We start from the raw sequence: 15,182 nt of genomic DNA, 5'->3' as shown, positions 1-15,182 counted from the left end.
CTTCACTGTATACTGATCTCACACCACAAAAACATCAGAAGATATCTTCTGGTGTCTTTGGTCTGTAGGATGTACTCTTAAGCTTAAGGCTATGTCTACACTTGCAGAGTTTTTGCGCTGTCAGTGATAGTGACTGGGAAAGAAAAACGCTGGTTTGTGTACTCACTTACTTCCACAGGCGTCAGAGTGTTTACATTTGCAGCACTTCCATCGTTGATGAGCAGTGTACTGAGGGCAGCTATCCCACAGTGCAGCTCTCTCCACTTTGACGATAGGTCTTGTGGGATGGGGGTGGTGGTGGTCGCGGGGCATCCTGGGTCCTTGCACACACTCCTCTACCCAAATACTGATCAGGCCAAGTAGCTCAGCATTGCTCCAAGCAGGGGATTGTTTGCTTCGTGGAGCAGCCATTGTCACCTGGCCAGATGACAACTGAGCATTTACCAAAAAAACAGGAAGGGGAGTTTCAAAGTTCCCTTGGCTTTACAGGGGGAGGGGTGGATGTCTGTTTACCTGGCGTCAGAGCAGCAGAGCTGCTGGCCAGAGTGGTCACCTAGGCACTATGGGATATCCTCCAGAGGCTAAAAGCTCTGTAAACAGGAAGAACGTGCCTTCACTTGCACATCACCGCAAAAGCATCACTGGCAAGAGCTGTACGCCTCTCGTGGAGGTGGTTTTCTTTTTGCGGTGAAACCCAGAAGTTTCACCGCAAAAAGTCATTGATAAGGGTAGATGCTCCCATGGCTTTTGCGCAAAAAGGGACCTTTTCCACTTTAAATGGCAAGTATAGACATGCCCTAAGTTGGTTAACCCAATAAAGTTTTTGCTTGTTTACATTTCTCTTGTTTTCAGTAACCCAAACTTAATACACAGATTTCAGAGTAGCAGCCGTGTTAGTCTGTATCCGCAAAAAGAACAAGAGTACTTGTGGCACCTTAGAGACTAACAAATTTATTAGAGCATAAGCTTTCGTGGTGGGCTGCAGTCCACGAAAGCTTATGCTCTAATAAATTTGTTAGTCTCTAAGGTGCCACAAGTACTCTTGTTCTTAATACACAGAGTAGCTTAATGTGTTTACAATGTAATAGGGACCAAGTCTTTTAAGACACAAGCTATACTTTTGCAATTGTTGCAATGAATGTAGACATTCATTTTTACTTGAGGTGCATTACTAATATTTTATACTAAATATAATACTTAACTGCTAAAATAGATGCTCGCAATCTTCTATAAGAAGGTGTGTTGCTTTTCTCTCCTGAGCACTCTGTGTTAGCAAAAGAGTTAACATAATTTTTACCACACTTTTAGAGTTAATTGATACCAATTCCACTTTTAACTATTTAGAAGCACAAACATTAACAACCACTACTTCCCTTTAACATATCTTAGGAGAATAAAAATTAAACCAAAAAGAATTTTAAATACAAGTCTATGCAAATACTTTGAGGGTATTAAACTTTCATGACACTTGGTTGTGTTTGGGAGACAAAGCTGGAAACCTGTTGAAAAGGTGGAAAGCTGTTAAATTGTTTGGCTTTATGCATAAATTGTTTTTAAATATTTTTGCTATAACATTCTTATAACTCTATTTAGAAGTGCAAACAAGTTTATAAAAATCCAAACAAGAAATTGACACTTCGTTAATATTACCTTTACCTTAATGTTGCTGAGACCTTTTTGAACTTTGCAAAAAAAAAAAAAAATTGGTATTAATTATATTATCATGATTATATCCCAACCATAATATTAAAATAGTGTGGTACCACTTGTATTAAAAAATGATATAAAATTGACTTTTGTTATAACAAAATAAAAACAAAACAAAAAAAAGTCAAGTGACACACTGTACGACACAGGACAACATACAGGACAATTAAAAACAAATGGCGCCAGAATTCTATTTCTAACTATACAAAATAAGGCAAACAAAAAAATAAAATAATCACAAAGGTTAAACATTTAAATAATAAGTTATTACCTTTTTATTTAAAACTTTCATTAAAATTGATAATTTATACTTGCCAAATTTGTTGTATTAATTTAGTAACTTAAGGCATTTTTTATTACTTTATATTCAACTTTATTTTAAAACTCTGGTATATGGAAATAAGGAAAGCCCATGTTTCAAATATTAGTCAGTGGTTAGGATTAGAAGCAGAGTCTGCATTTCTATTGCTTGGCAACCATATCTTTAAGAAAGTTAGGAGTAATTCCAGCTGTTGCATTCCTGAAGGGTTAAAATAATTAATTTACTGGATTTATTTAAAGTTTTTACCTTGTTTTGTTTTGTTTTCAATTGCTTTATCTTTTGGAGGTTTCTGTAAAAACTATAACTTTTAAAACAGAGAGCGAGCAGAAGGGGGAAGAACAACCTAGGAAGGTAGGGAGACCTGAGCCAAGAGAGAGTAACTCTATTAAGGTATTTTAGGGTATGTCTACACTACGGGATTATTCCGATTTTACAGAAACCGGTTTTTAGCAACAGATTGTATAAAGTCGAATGTATGCGGCCACACTAAGCACATTAATTCGGCGATGTGTGTCCATGTACCGGAGCTAGTGTTGATTTCCAGAGCTTTGCACTGTGGGTAGCTATCCCATAGTTCCTGCAGTGTCCTCCGCCCATTGGAATTCTGGGTTGAGATCCCAATGCCTGATGGGGCCAAAAACATTGTCGTGGGTGGTTCTGGGTACATCCTCCCCCTCCCTCCGGGAAAGCAACGACAGACAACCATTTCGCTCCTTTTTCCTTGGTGAACAGTGCATACGGGAAGCATGGAGCCTGCTCAGCTCAAGACAGCAGTCATGAACATTGTAAACACCTCATGCGTTATCGTGCAGTTTATGCTGAACCAGAACCTGCAAAACCAGGCGACAAGGAGTAGGCTATGGCAGCGCGGTGACAAGAGTGATGAGGACATGGACATGGAATTCTATCAAACCGTGGGCCCCGGCGCTTTGGAGATCATGCTGTTAATGGGGCAGGTTTATGCCGAGGAACGCCGATTCTGGGCCCAGGAAACAAGCACAGACTGGTGGGACCGCATAGTGTTGCAGGTCTGGGATGATTCCCAGTGGCTGCGAAACATTTGCATGCGTAAGGGCACTTTTATGGAACTTTGTGACTTGCTTTCCCCTGCCCTGAAGTGCCAGAATACCAAGATGAGAGCAGCCCTCACAGTTGAGAAGCGAGTGGCGATAGCCCTGTGGAAGCTTGCAACGCCAGACAGCTACCAGTCAGTCGGGAATCAATTTGGAGTGGGCAAATCTACTGTGGGGGCTGCTGTGATGCAAGTAGCCAAAGCAATCACTGAGTTACTGCTACCAAAGGAAGTGACTGCGCATCAGAGAAGTTTTGAAAACCAGTTTCATGACTGGCCAGGCTACTGTGTGAACGTTCTGTTTGTTTCTCCTTGATGAAAACCCACCCCCTTGATTGCTTGATTGACTCATTCTCTGTAAGCAACCCACCCTCCCCCTTCGATCCCAGCTTGCTTTCAAAGGAAATAAAGTCACTATCGTTTAAAAATCATGCATTCTTTATTAATTGATTATAAAAAGAGGGAGAGAACTGACAAGGTAGCCCGGGTAGGGCTTGGGAGAAAGATAGGAGGGAAGGAAAAGGCCACTAAAAAAGTTCAAAGTAATGACAGCCTTTTGGTTGGGCTGTCCACTGGGGTGGAGTGGGAGGGTGCATGGAGCCTCCCCCCCGCGTTCTTGCACGTCTAGGTGAGGAGGCCATGAAACATGGTGGGGGGGAGGGAGGTTATACAGCGGCTGCAGCGGCACTCTGTGCTCCTGCTGCCGTTCCTGAAGCTCCACCAGACGCTGGAGCATGTCCGTTTGATCATGCAGCAGCCCCAGCGTTGCAGCCTGCCACCTCTCATCTCGAGCGTCCCTCATGGCCTCATGTTCACTGGCATCTTTCCTGTACTTTCCTACCGTGTCCTTCCACTCATTCAGATGAGCTCTTTCATTGCGGGTGGATTCCTTGATTTCCGAGAACATTTCGTTTCGCGTCCTCTTTTTTTCGACACCTTATCTGAGATAGCCTTCAGGACGGAGGAGGGAGGCTTGAAAAAATTGCAGCTGCGGGAGGGAGTGGGAAAAAGGAGAGAAGTATTTAAAAAGATACATTTTACAGAACAATGCTGTCAAGGCTGCTTCCCCACTTTGAACTTTAGGGTACAAATGTGGGGGCCTGCATGAAAACTTCTAAACTTAACTACCAGCTTAGATCTGGTCCGCTGCCACCACGCCCAAAATGCTAATTCCCTTCCCTGGGTAGCCTTGAGAGACTCTTCATCAATTCCCTGGTGAATACAGATCCAAATCCCTTGGATCTTAAAACAAGGAGAAATTAACTATCCCCCTCCTTTCTCCCACCAACTCCTGGTGGATCAAGATCCAACCCCCTTGGATCTAAAAACAAGGAAAAAATCAATCAGGTTCTTAAAAAGAAGGCTTTTAATTAAAGAAAAAGGTAAAAATCATCTCTGTAAAATCAGGAGGGAAAATAACTTTACAGGGTAATCAAACTTAAAGAGCCCAGAGGAAACCCCTCTAGCCTTAGGTTCAAAGTTACAGCAAACAGAGATAAACACTCTAGCAAAAAGGTACATTTACAAGTTGAGAAAACAAAGATAAAAACTAACACGCCTTGCCTGGCTGTTTACTTACAAGTTGGAAATATGAGAGACTTGTTCAGAAAGATTTGGAGAACCTGGATCGAAGTCTGGTCCCTCTCAGTCCCAAGAGCGAACAACCCCCAAAACAAAGAGCACAAACAAAAGCCTCCCCCCCACCAAGATTTGAAAGTATCTTGTCCCCTTATTGGTCCTTTGGGTCAGGTGTCAGCCAGGTTAACTGAATTTAACCCTTTACAAGTAAAAGGATTTTGGAGTCTCTGACCAGGAGGGATTTTACAGTACTGTACACAGGAGGGCTTTTACCCTTCCCTTTATAGTTATGACAAATGCTTATACTCTTTCACAGTGAACAACACTATTCACATTACATAGCACATGTGATTTCGGTACAAGGTCGCATTTTGCATCTTAATATTGAGTGCCTGTGCCTCTAGTGTTAGAGAGCACAGATGCAGGTCCGGGCAACAAAATTCGGCTTGCATGCGGCCATGGTAAGCCATTGTCTTTCGGCTTCTGCAGCTTTCCTACAAGCAGCACCCTCCTTTCCCACATACCAAGCAAAGCCCGTTGAGTGCTGCGGTTTTCCTGTTAACGTACAGCAGCAGAAACCAAACTAATCCCGCCCCCCCCCCCATCCAATTCTCTGGGATGATCGTTTTATCCCTCCACCCCACTGCGTGGCTGGTATTAAGGAAATTCCGCTTCCCCCCCGCCCCCCCCCCCCCCGCTTGGCTAACTGCAGGGAAGGATTTCTTTTCAGCCACAGGCAAACAGCCCAGTAGGAACGGCCACCTCTGTCCCCTTAATTAAATTCCCGTATTTCAACCAGGTTACCATGAACGATATCACTCTCCTGAGGATAACACAGCGAGATAAAGAATGGATGTTGCTTGAATGCCAGCAAACACCGGGACCATATGCTGCCAGGCTTTGTCATGCAATTATACCAGATTACTTGCTACTAGCATGGCGTGGTCAAGTGTCCTACCATGGAGGACGGAATAAGGCTGCACTGCCAAGAAACCTTGTGGAAAGGCTTTTGGAGTACCTCCAGGAGAGCTTCATGGAGATGTCCCTGGAGGATTTCCGCTCCATCCCCAGACATGTTAATAGACTTTTCCAGTAGCTGTACTGGCCACGAATGCATCCCAAGTCCTCAGGGCAAATTAATCATTAAAAAACGCTTGCTTTTAAACCATGTTTTATATTTACAAAGGTACACTCACCGGAGGTCCCTTCCATGGCCTCATTGTCTGGGGGCTGGGAGGGTGCTTCAGTCAGGCTGAGAAAAAGATCCTGGCTGTTGGGGAGAACAGAGTGCTGTGTGGTCTCCGCAAGCTCGTCGTCATCCTCCTCCTCCTCTTCCCCATCCACAGAATCCTCAGGCACGGCTGAGATTATCCCCGCCTCGGAATCCACGGTCAGAGGTGGAGTAGTGGTGGCGGCCCCCCCAGAATTGCATGCAACTCAGCGTAGAAGCGGCATGTCCGCGGCTCTGACCCAGAGCGACCGTTTGCCTCCTTTGTTTTTTAATAGGCTTGTCTGAGCTCCTTAACTTTCACGCAGCACTGTAGTGAGTCCCTATTGTGCCTCTCTCCATCATGCCCTTGGAGATTTTTTCAAAAGTTTTGGCATTTCGTCTTTTGGAGCGTAGTTCTGCTAGCACTGAATCCTCTCCCAATATAGCGATCAGATCCAGTACTTCCCATACGGTCCATGCTGGTGCTCTTTTTTGATTTTCGGACTGCATGGTTACCTGTGCTGATGAGCTTTGCATGGTCACCTGTGCCGTGCACGCTGGGCAAACAGGAAATGTAATTCAAAAGTTTGCGGGGCTTTTCTTGTCTACTTGGCCAGTGCATCCGAGTTCACATTGCTGTCCAGAGAGGTCACAATGGTGCACTGTGGGATAGCTCCCGGAGCCAATACCGTTGAATTGCGGCCACACTAACCCTAATCCGAAATGGCAATACCGATTTCAGCGCTACTCCCCTCATCGGGGAGGAGTACAGATATCAATATTAAGAGCCCTTTATATCGAAGTAAAGGGCTTGGTTGTGTGGACGGGTGCAGGGTTAATTCGGTTTAACGCTGCTAAATTCGAATTAAACTCATAGTGTAGACCAGGCCTATAAGTACAGGCAGTGGCAGTAGCAGCAGCAAATTTAGCAAACTGATAAGTTTTCCTTTATATCCTTTAACAGGTATGTAAAAATAGTTGAGAAAAGAGGTTATATTTTTAGCTCTGAGCGCGGAGTGTGGTTTAGTGGGTCAAAGCAGTGGGGAACCCACACCCCGGGTTTTTATCCTGGCTCTGAGAGGAGAGTGGGGATAGTTACCTGCTCTGGTAAAACCTGAATTTGTTTCCCCAGTGCGTATTGCTTTTGTGTGCATGCCAAATGGATTGCAGGAGTGCCTTTACATGCTGTAGCTAACTGTCTTTGGACAACTCCATATGTTAATGCATCAATTTTAGGTGTTAACCAACTCGATTTTTTTTTTAGTTTGAAGTAAGGCTGTCGAATAATCACGGTTAACTCACGTGATTACCTGAACAAAATTAATCTTGATTAATCACACTGTTAAATAGAATACCAATTGAAATTTATTAAATATTTTGGGATTTTTTCTACATTTTCAATTATATTGATTTCAGTGACAACACAGAATACAAAGTGTATAGTTCTCACTTTATATTATTTTTTATTACAAATATTTGCACTGTAAAAATGATAAACAAAAGAAATAGTATTTTACAAGTCATTTCATATAAGTATTGTAGTATAATCTCTTTATCATGAAAGTGCAAATTACAAATGTAGGTTTTTTTGGTTACATAACTGCACTCAAAAACAAAACAATGTAAAACTTCAGAGCCTACATGTCCTTTCAGTCCTACTTCTTGTTCAGCCAATTGCTAAAAAAACAAGTTTGTTTACATTTACAGGAGATAATGCTGCCCACTTCTTAATTACAATGTCACCTGAAAGTGAGAACAGACGTTCACATGGCACTGTTGTAGCTGGCATCGCAAGATATTTATGTGCCAGATGCACTAAAGCTTCATATGCGTCTTCATGCTTCGGCCATCATTCCAGAGGACCTGCTTCCATGCTGATGATGCTTGTTAAAAAAAATAATGCGTTAATTAAATTTTGACTGAACTCCTTGGGGAAGAATTGTATGTCTCCTGTTCTGGTTTACCTGCATTCTGCCATATATTTAATGTTATAGCAGTCTCAGATGATGACCCAGCACATGTTGTTCATTTTAAGAACACTTTCACTGCTAATTTTACACAATGCAAAGAAGATACCAATGTGAAATTTCTAAAGATAGTTATAGCACTCGACCCAAAGTTTAAGACTCTGAAGTGCCTTCCAAAATCTCAGAGGGACGAGACACACTTTCAGAAGACTTAAAAGAGCAACACTCCAGTGCGGAAACTACAGAACACAAACCACCAAAAAAGAAAATCAACCTTCTGCTGGTGGCATCTGACTCAGATGATGAAAATGAACATGCATCAGTCCGCACTGCTTTTAATCGTTATCGAGCAGAACCCATCATCAGCATGGGCGTGTGTCCTCTGGAATGGTGGTTGAAGCATGAAGGGAATCTTTAGCGCATCTGGCATGTAAATACCTTGCGATGCTGGCTAGAACATTGCCATGCGAATGCCTGTTCTCTCTTTCAGGTGACATTGTAAACAAGAAGCAGGCAGCATTAACTTCTGGAAATGCAAACAAACTTGTTTGAGCGATTGGCTGAAATAGGGCTGATTGGATGTGTAGGCTCTAAAGTTTTACATTGTTTTGTTTTTGAATGCAGGTTTTGTGTCGTCATTCCCCCCCCCCCCCCCCCCCAATTCTACATTTGTAAGTTCAACTTTCATGATAAAGAGATTGTACTACAGTACTTGTATTAGATGAATTGAAAAATATTTTCTTTTGTTTTTTACAATGCAAATATTTGTAATCAACAATAAATATAAAGTAAGCACTGTACACTTTGTATTCTGTGTTGTAATTGAAATCAATATATTTGAAAAAGAAATCTGAAAATATTTAAATAAATGGTATTCTATTATTGTTTAATCGCACAATTAATTGCCATTAATTTGATTAATCGCTTGACAGCCTAGTTTGCAGTTTTTTTTTCCACTTCCCTTCGATCAAGTCGCAGCTCCTGTCTCCTAATGAGCTCTGTGAACTGTTCCATTTTTTTCCTTCATCTGATTTACCAGTTCAATGAAAGTTTTTGCAACTTCTCCCTCCTGTGCACTTACTTCTCCCATTCTGACAGGCACTAGTCTAGGTCTGGGTTTGAGTTTTACCAGAACCTGGCTTTTATCATATGGTGGTGGGTTGCAATGCAGTGGCTCCTGTTTCATTTTTTAATTTTGCTAAGGCCACCTTTTTCCATTTCTGTCCCCATTCTTCAGGCACAGGGTAGCTTTCTGAAGCCTGCTGTTGACCACAACTTATAACAGGAAATGGCACATCTTTTTTTTGTAGGCTTTTTACAGCTATTTTCAATGTTTTATTCTGTTCCTGTGCTTGCTGTTTCTGGACGGCTTGCCGCCCTGCAAGGGAATGGGAGCATTCTAGGGCTCTAGCTTAGTTTGCAATATTTTACATTTTAAGGCTACAGTTTCTGCCCTAGCCTTACAGATTCTATTACATGTTTCTTCCCCACTATATTTTTTAAATTCATATGGACCTCTTTTGCTAGCAACCCAGCACGTCCATGTCGTATCAGACTCTGGTTGAACTGCTTAATAACCACAGACTCAATTCGTAGCGAAGGAACTTGGTTAGGTTTATTGTTGACGAGGCACGGTATTGGTGCCTTATACATGCCACGAGTACATTCAGTGCATGTATGCCCGTGACAACGGACACAGCTCAGTTAGTGGCAGGACTTTCCACTATCCCCTCAGCTGGCCAAAGACACTTCTCTGAGACTCCGTTTTACAAACAAGTTAACGTACTGCCCCTCTGACATAGATGAAAACTGGCTCCGTCAGAGTGTGTCAGCCATCACCTTGTACATCTCTATGCATCTCCTGACCTTATCTTTAGGATGGGTCAGCCTGTTCCTGTTATCTTTAGGGAATGTGTTGGTATGGGGGTGTTTGGTACCACCCTTCTGGAATGTGTGTGTGTGTGTGAATGCTCAGCAAAGGTTTGACCACTACTTTAGCTCAGGCCTCTGATACAAGGGCTTATGTTTCAGGCCCTCTTCCTACTACACCTCCATGCACCCTTGTGCCTGTGGCCCACCGCCGTGCAGGGGAACCCTCTACAACTTCACTCTCATGGCCCTGCTCGCTCACTGACTAGCCATGAGTGTGAGATCCACAGGAAGTGTTCAGCAGCACCCCACAGTGTGGGGCTCACCTTGCTCCTGGCCGGCAGGGTCTCTGCTCTCTCAATTTCTAGCATCTGTAAAAATAGTTAAAAATCAATAATCTTCTTAAGTGAAGATCAATATTAATCATTGAAATTAGAAAAAAATTAAAAGTCAAATTCTGCCTACCCTACTTGTCGGAGCCACTATTTCCTGAAATGCTCACTTGAGGCCTGTTCCTGTGAGGTGCTGAAGACCCATAATTTCCAGTGAAGTTAATAGGCGTTGAATGTGGCAAGCAGATTGCAGATTCAAACCTTTAATGTGGTGGTAGGCTATGGAGACCAGTTTTTAAAATGGACACTTGGATTTAGTGAAACATCAGAACATGCACATCTACTTATGTAGATGCTCCAGCACAATTCAGTGCATTTTTCTTATCAAACTTGCCTTAAATAAAATATGGTAACCTAAAGGTGATTCAGGACAATGTCTTCCCTCTCCCCCTCCCTTTTAATAATGAGACCTGCAGTTATTTTCTTTGGCTGCTTAGCAGATTTACAAGATTGACTTAGCTGGTGCTATTTTCAGTAAAGCTTTCAGCTGAAGTGGAAGTAGAGCCTGAAGAAAGCAAGCTGATAGAAATCCCAGCACACTCACTCCTTCCAGAGCCTTATGGAAAGGGGGACTTTCTTCTCACAAAGAGGCTGTCCCTTGAGCCCCACAGTTGTCTGCCCCTCCACACCAATTAAAAATAATGCTTATCAGCCTGTTAGATCTAGTTTCCAGATGACTGCATTAAAAATGCTACTGGCATCTATTAACTGATCTAGAAGGCAGTTAAATTGTCAAGTGTTTTCTTTTTGAGACACAAAACTGTCAATTATTTTTTCAACCTTTTGGGCCTGATTTTCATTTATCCCATTCTGGGGAAAAGGAGATTTAGTGCAAATGAGAATGAGGCTCTTTGTAATTTTTACAAATGTGGTGTTCTTAAAGAGAATGTAGTGGTAGGTGCTGGATTAATAGTTCTGGAGTTAGAATTCCTCTTCTTTGTTCATCTTGTATAGTTTATTGAGCTTTATCCTTGTTATCTGATATACATAAGCTATTTCTTTAGCAATTGTATCATTTAGTCGAAATTATTATAGTAGTTTGAGTTAGTGAGCAATGTGAAAAATGTATCAAAAATCTACTAGTTAGAGGATTTGCTGTATTAGAGGCTGAAAAGCAATTTTAAAAAATGGTGCAGAGGAGGGGAGACAACTGTGGGGCTCAAGAGACAGCCTCATTGTGAGAAGCCAGTCCCCTTTTCCTTAAGGCTCTGGAAGGAGTGAGTGTGCTGGGATTTCTACCAGCCCACTTTTCTGGGACTCTACTTGTGGGATCCATTTGTTCATGTAAGATTATCATAGAATCATAGAATCTCAGGGCTGGAAGGGACCTCAGGAGGTCATCTAGTCCCACCCCCTGCTCAAAGCAGGACCTAATCCCAACTAAATCATCCCAGCCAGGGCTTCGTCAAGCCGGGCCTTAAAAACCTCTAAGGAAGGAGATTCCACCACCTTCTCCACTTCTTTCTGACTCATTTCTTTGACTATTTCAAATTGGTGTTTGGGTTTGACAGTCTTTGTGTATTTAAAATAAAGCTTTGATTTTGAAAACTTAAACACCCCTGTATCCTGACCATTCCTGAGCAAAACCTTATCTTTCAGATGAGATGTAAAATCAAAGTTTTGTCCTCTTACGGATCATTAACAATCCAATTCACTTTTCACAAAAGTAGAGATGTAGTTTGGGTATTTATATTGTGCTTGCCTACAATAAACTCTATTGTTTCAGTTGTATATAGCATTCTTGACTTAATGTAATGTTTCTCTGTGCTATCAAACAGTTTTTGTGTTTCACCTGGAAGGTGGCTGCATTTCAGTGGTGGATGAAATGATCATGTATTTATGTATCATCTGATGTTTGTGAAGGGCTTTGAATTCTAAAGGATGTAAGGTGCTGTTTAAATATAACATGGTAATGGTGGTAGTTTCTTATTAGATACACTTGGTCTAGAGCAAGAGTTTGTCGACCTCTTCTCTTCTGTTGACTGCTTTGTAAGAGAGATCCAGCCATGGATACATCTACCCTAACAAAATCTCAAATCTTTGCATTGCTTGGGAAATTTTGTTGCTCTATAGATGGAGATCTGTGACACAGGAAAATTAAGTGATTTGACCAAGATCATTCAGGGAATCCGTGGCAGAGGTGGGAACTGAACTCAGATTTCCTAACAATAAGATCCTTTTCCCTCGAGTAATGATGTAACATAATTTAATGTAAATTCAAAAATATACAGAAAGGAGAGACTCTCTGCCACTGTGTTTTTCAGAGAATGCATTGATACATGAACACAAAAGTGTTTGTTTTGCGATTATTGATATATTACGTTTAAAAACCAACAAACACTACTCTTAAGCTGCATGGCCTGTAACAGTGGAATAATCCATTATTTCCAGCAATTGTCTGTTTGCTAATTGTTTCTCTGAGTTGTTCCCACTAGGCAGATAGAAGCTGTCAATCAAGGCTCAACAAAGGGAGAAACTAAACCCCAATAACCCTATGGTTGGGGATGTTGGGGCTGGCAGAAAAGCGGTTTTGGTTAGGGGGCACTAGTAGTTCTGGCTGCCTTTTTAAAGTTTGTGCTCCATCTGATGCTTATTTGATGGGGGCTAATTCAGTTACAGGTTCTTACCTGTTTTATGCTATCTTTCATTGGAGCAACTTCTGCCAGATCACGAAAATTTTGAAGGTAAAAAAGGATTAGTAAATCCTGTCACTTGGACAACTGCTCCATCATGTTGCAGCCTTGCATTGAAGGGACATTGTCTTTTTTGCTCCCAGTCCCCTGCAGAGCAAAAAGGTTTGTCGGATTCAGGCGAGGACCCACAGGGAGAGGCTGAGTCCCCCCACGGTGGTATGGGTCACACAGAATCAGCTGGTGAGCGCGACTTTGAGCTTCCTGCTCCCGCTGTTGCCTCAGTCAGTACTCTGATTCCTGCTTCTGAAGCCCAGCTTGCTCCTATTCAACAAGAACTGGCAGGGGTAAGTGCGAACCTACCCAGTACTTCTGCTGCTGAGGGGATTCAATTTTTTTTTAAATTCTGTCCATTTCCCTAACGGGGTTAAGTGATTGCTGTTAACTTGAGGTAATAAGTCTCATTGTTAATAGTTTTCCCAGCTCCTGTATTACGACTTCCAAAGCCAGTAGTTCAGTTGGTAGAAATAGAAGTTCTTCTATAATGGGACCCTTTTAACAGGGAGAGTTTTAAGACACCTGTCCTTTATCAAAAATTTCTTCAAAGGGTAGAAATAGATGCAGTGATTCCAGGAGCAAGAATTCTCACAAGCCAGAAGGGGAGGTGGGGTGGTGATGGTAGGTAGGTAGTTCACAATAATCTAAAAAGCAATGGAAGTAGCTATTGTCCAGTTCATCTTTAAAAGAAGAAGAGGATTTTTCTGACTCTAGGTCATAATCCTCCAATACAACAAAGCCAGAAGAGCTAAAGAGCTCTTGTTCCCCTGGATTCAAACAGGAGCATGTCATTCCTTCGTTTTAGAGGATGTAATTTAGAAGCTGAAAGAGAATTTCCTAATGCAGGCAGAAGAGTGAAACTCTAGATTTGAAAAAAAACTTTTTAAATTCAGTTTCCAAAGGTACGTAAAGTTGTGGCTTTGTTGGCTAAAGACTGTGATCCTTGCAGAGAAGGAGAGACTATTTTCAGAAAGATCAAATGGAGAGACTGGTATTACCATGTGTTCTGTCAAAGCTGTTACAGTATAGTGCTTGGAGACAAAGGACAGTACACCAATCTGGACAAAACTGAAAAGTCCTTCATAAGAGAGAGTCTCTGTAAAGCTTTTTATGAGATGCATCTGTGGAAATGCAGAGGGCTGTATGTTCAAATACAATTGCTAAATATCATTGACTGAGACAATGGAAAGCTGATATCCAAATGAAATAGTTGCTAGTATCTTCTAAATTGGCCAGGAAAAGATTCTTTGGACAGCCCTTCAAGAAAGTGAAGCCTAAAGAAAAGAAAATAGAGTTTGACAGATAACAATGCTTTCTTAGAGTTCAAGTTCTTTATAAAATCTAAGTAGTCCTATTGTCAGGCTAGTTAACCCAGAGTTTGAATAGATTCTGGACATGCAAGAACAGTCTTTGGAGTCAGCATCTGGAAGAGAGATCATACAGGAGTTGGGTTTCCAAGCGGACTCTGACGGCTAATTGTCCTTTGTGACTATCATCAGAGCTTTCAAAGAACCCTCAGGAGGATGGGAGCTATTTACTCACTTCTGTGGGGGAGAATGACATTCAGCAATGGCCAATAATTGACTTCTGGAAGTAGGTTCTATCAAATACTCTCAGGATTCCTCTTGATTCCTAGAACAAGATACAATTAATCTCTTGCCTCAAAATATACTACAGAACTCCTAACTTTTTTCTGTGCATCTTCTGAGTGCTGATATCACTAAATTCCTGGTTCCATCATAGGCTTTCAGAACATAATTCATCATTCATGTCCCCAAGAAGGCTGATGAAGTAAGGCTAATTCTAGACCTGGAGGAATTGTAAGTAATGTTGATCTGGCAGTGCACCTAGCACTACTATTACCTGTAGAGACAGACAGACATGGGCTAGGTTCCCTGTTTGTCAAGTTTACCCTTGGTATCATGGGGATGGAGGGCTTTGAGAGCTGGTTACAGTTCCTTGATTTTCTGCTAGTCGTCTGGCTCAGGTTAGTGTACACCAGAGGCTGCTCTAATCTGCACCAGTTTGTGATAGTGCCCAAGGGATCATCTGCCAGCTGAATTTAGCTGGAGGATAGTGTGCTCAGGTCTCTCCTTCCCACCCTCTGCACCTGAGGCTGCAGGGCATGTGGCATGGTAACTAGCTATGTAAGCTCAACTCCAGCTAGGAGAATGTATCTAAGGGCTAATCTACACTGGCAAGGCAGCGCTTTAACATGGCTTGTGTAGTCATGGCAGAGCACTGGGAGAGCTCTCTCCCAGCACACTAAAAAACCCCACCTTCACGAGAAGTGTAGCTCCCAGCGCTGGGGGACTGTTTACACTGGTGCTTTACAGCGCTGAAACTTGCTGCGCTCATGGGGGTGTTTTTTCACACTC

General features: G+C 42.2%; 1 protein-coding gene across 3 annotated transcripts in view; it reads left to right on the top strand.

Annotated features, from left to right (window-relative positions):
* Window positions 1–15,182, top strand: part of RANBP3 (RAN binding protein 3) — a 199,178-nt gene that overhangs the window by 36,536 nt on the left and 147,460 nt on the right. For 2 of the 3 annotated variants that reach the window (XM_054013387.1, XM_054013386.1), the window contains exon 3: window positions 12,894–13,094. The exons of the other annotated variant lie outside the window; for it this stretch is intronic. In XM_054013387.1, coding sequence (XP_053869362.1) covers window positions 12,894–13,094 — 201 coding nt within the window. The remainder of the gene's footprint in view (window positions 1–12,893; window positions 13,095–15,182) is intronic. 3 annotated transcript variants of the gene reach the window in all.

The sequence above is a fragment of the Malaclemys terrapin genome, chromosome 24, assembly GCF_027887155.1.
Source record: "Malaclemys terrapin pileata isolate rMalTer1 chromosome 24, rMalTer1.hap1, whole genome shotgun sequence".
In the NCBI taxonomy this organism is placed as follows: domain Eukaryota; kingdom Metazoa; phylum Chordata; order Testudines; family Emydidae; genus Malaclemys; species Malaclemys terrapin.
This window is presented reverse-complemented; position numbering and strand designations above follow the sequence as displayed.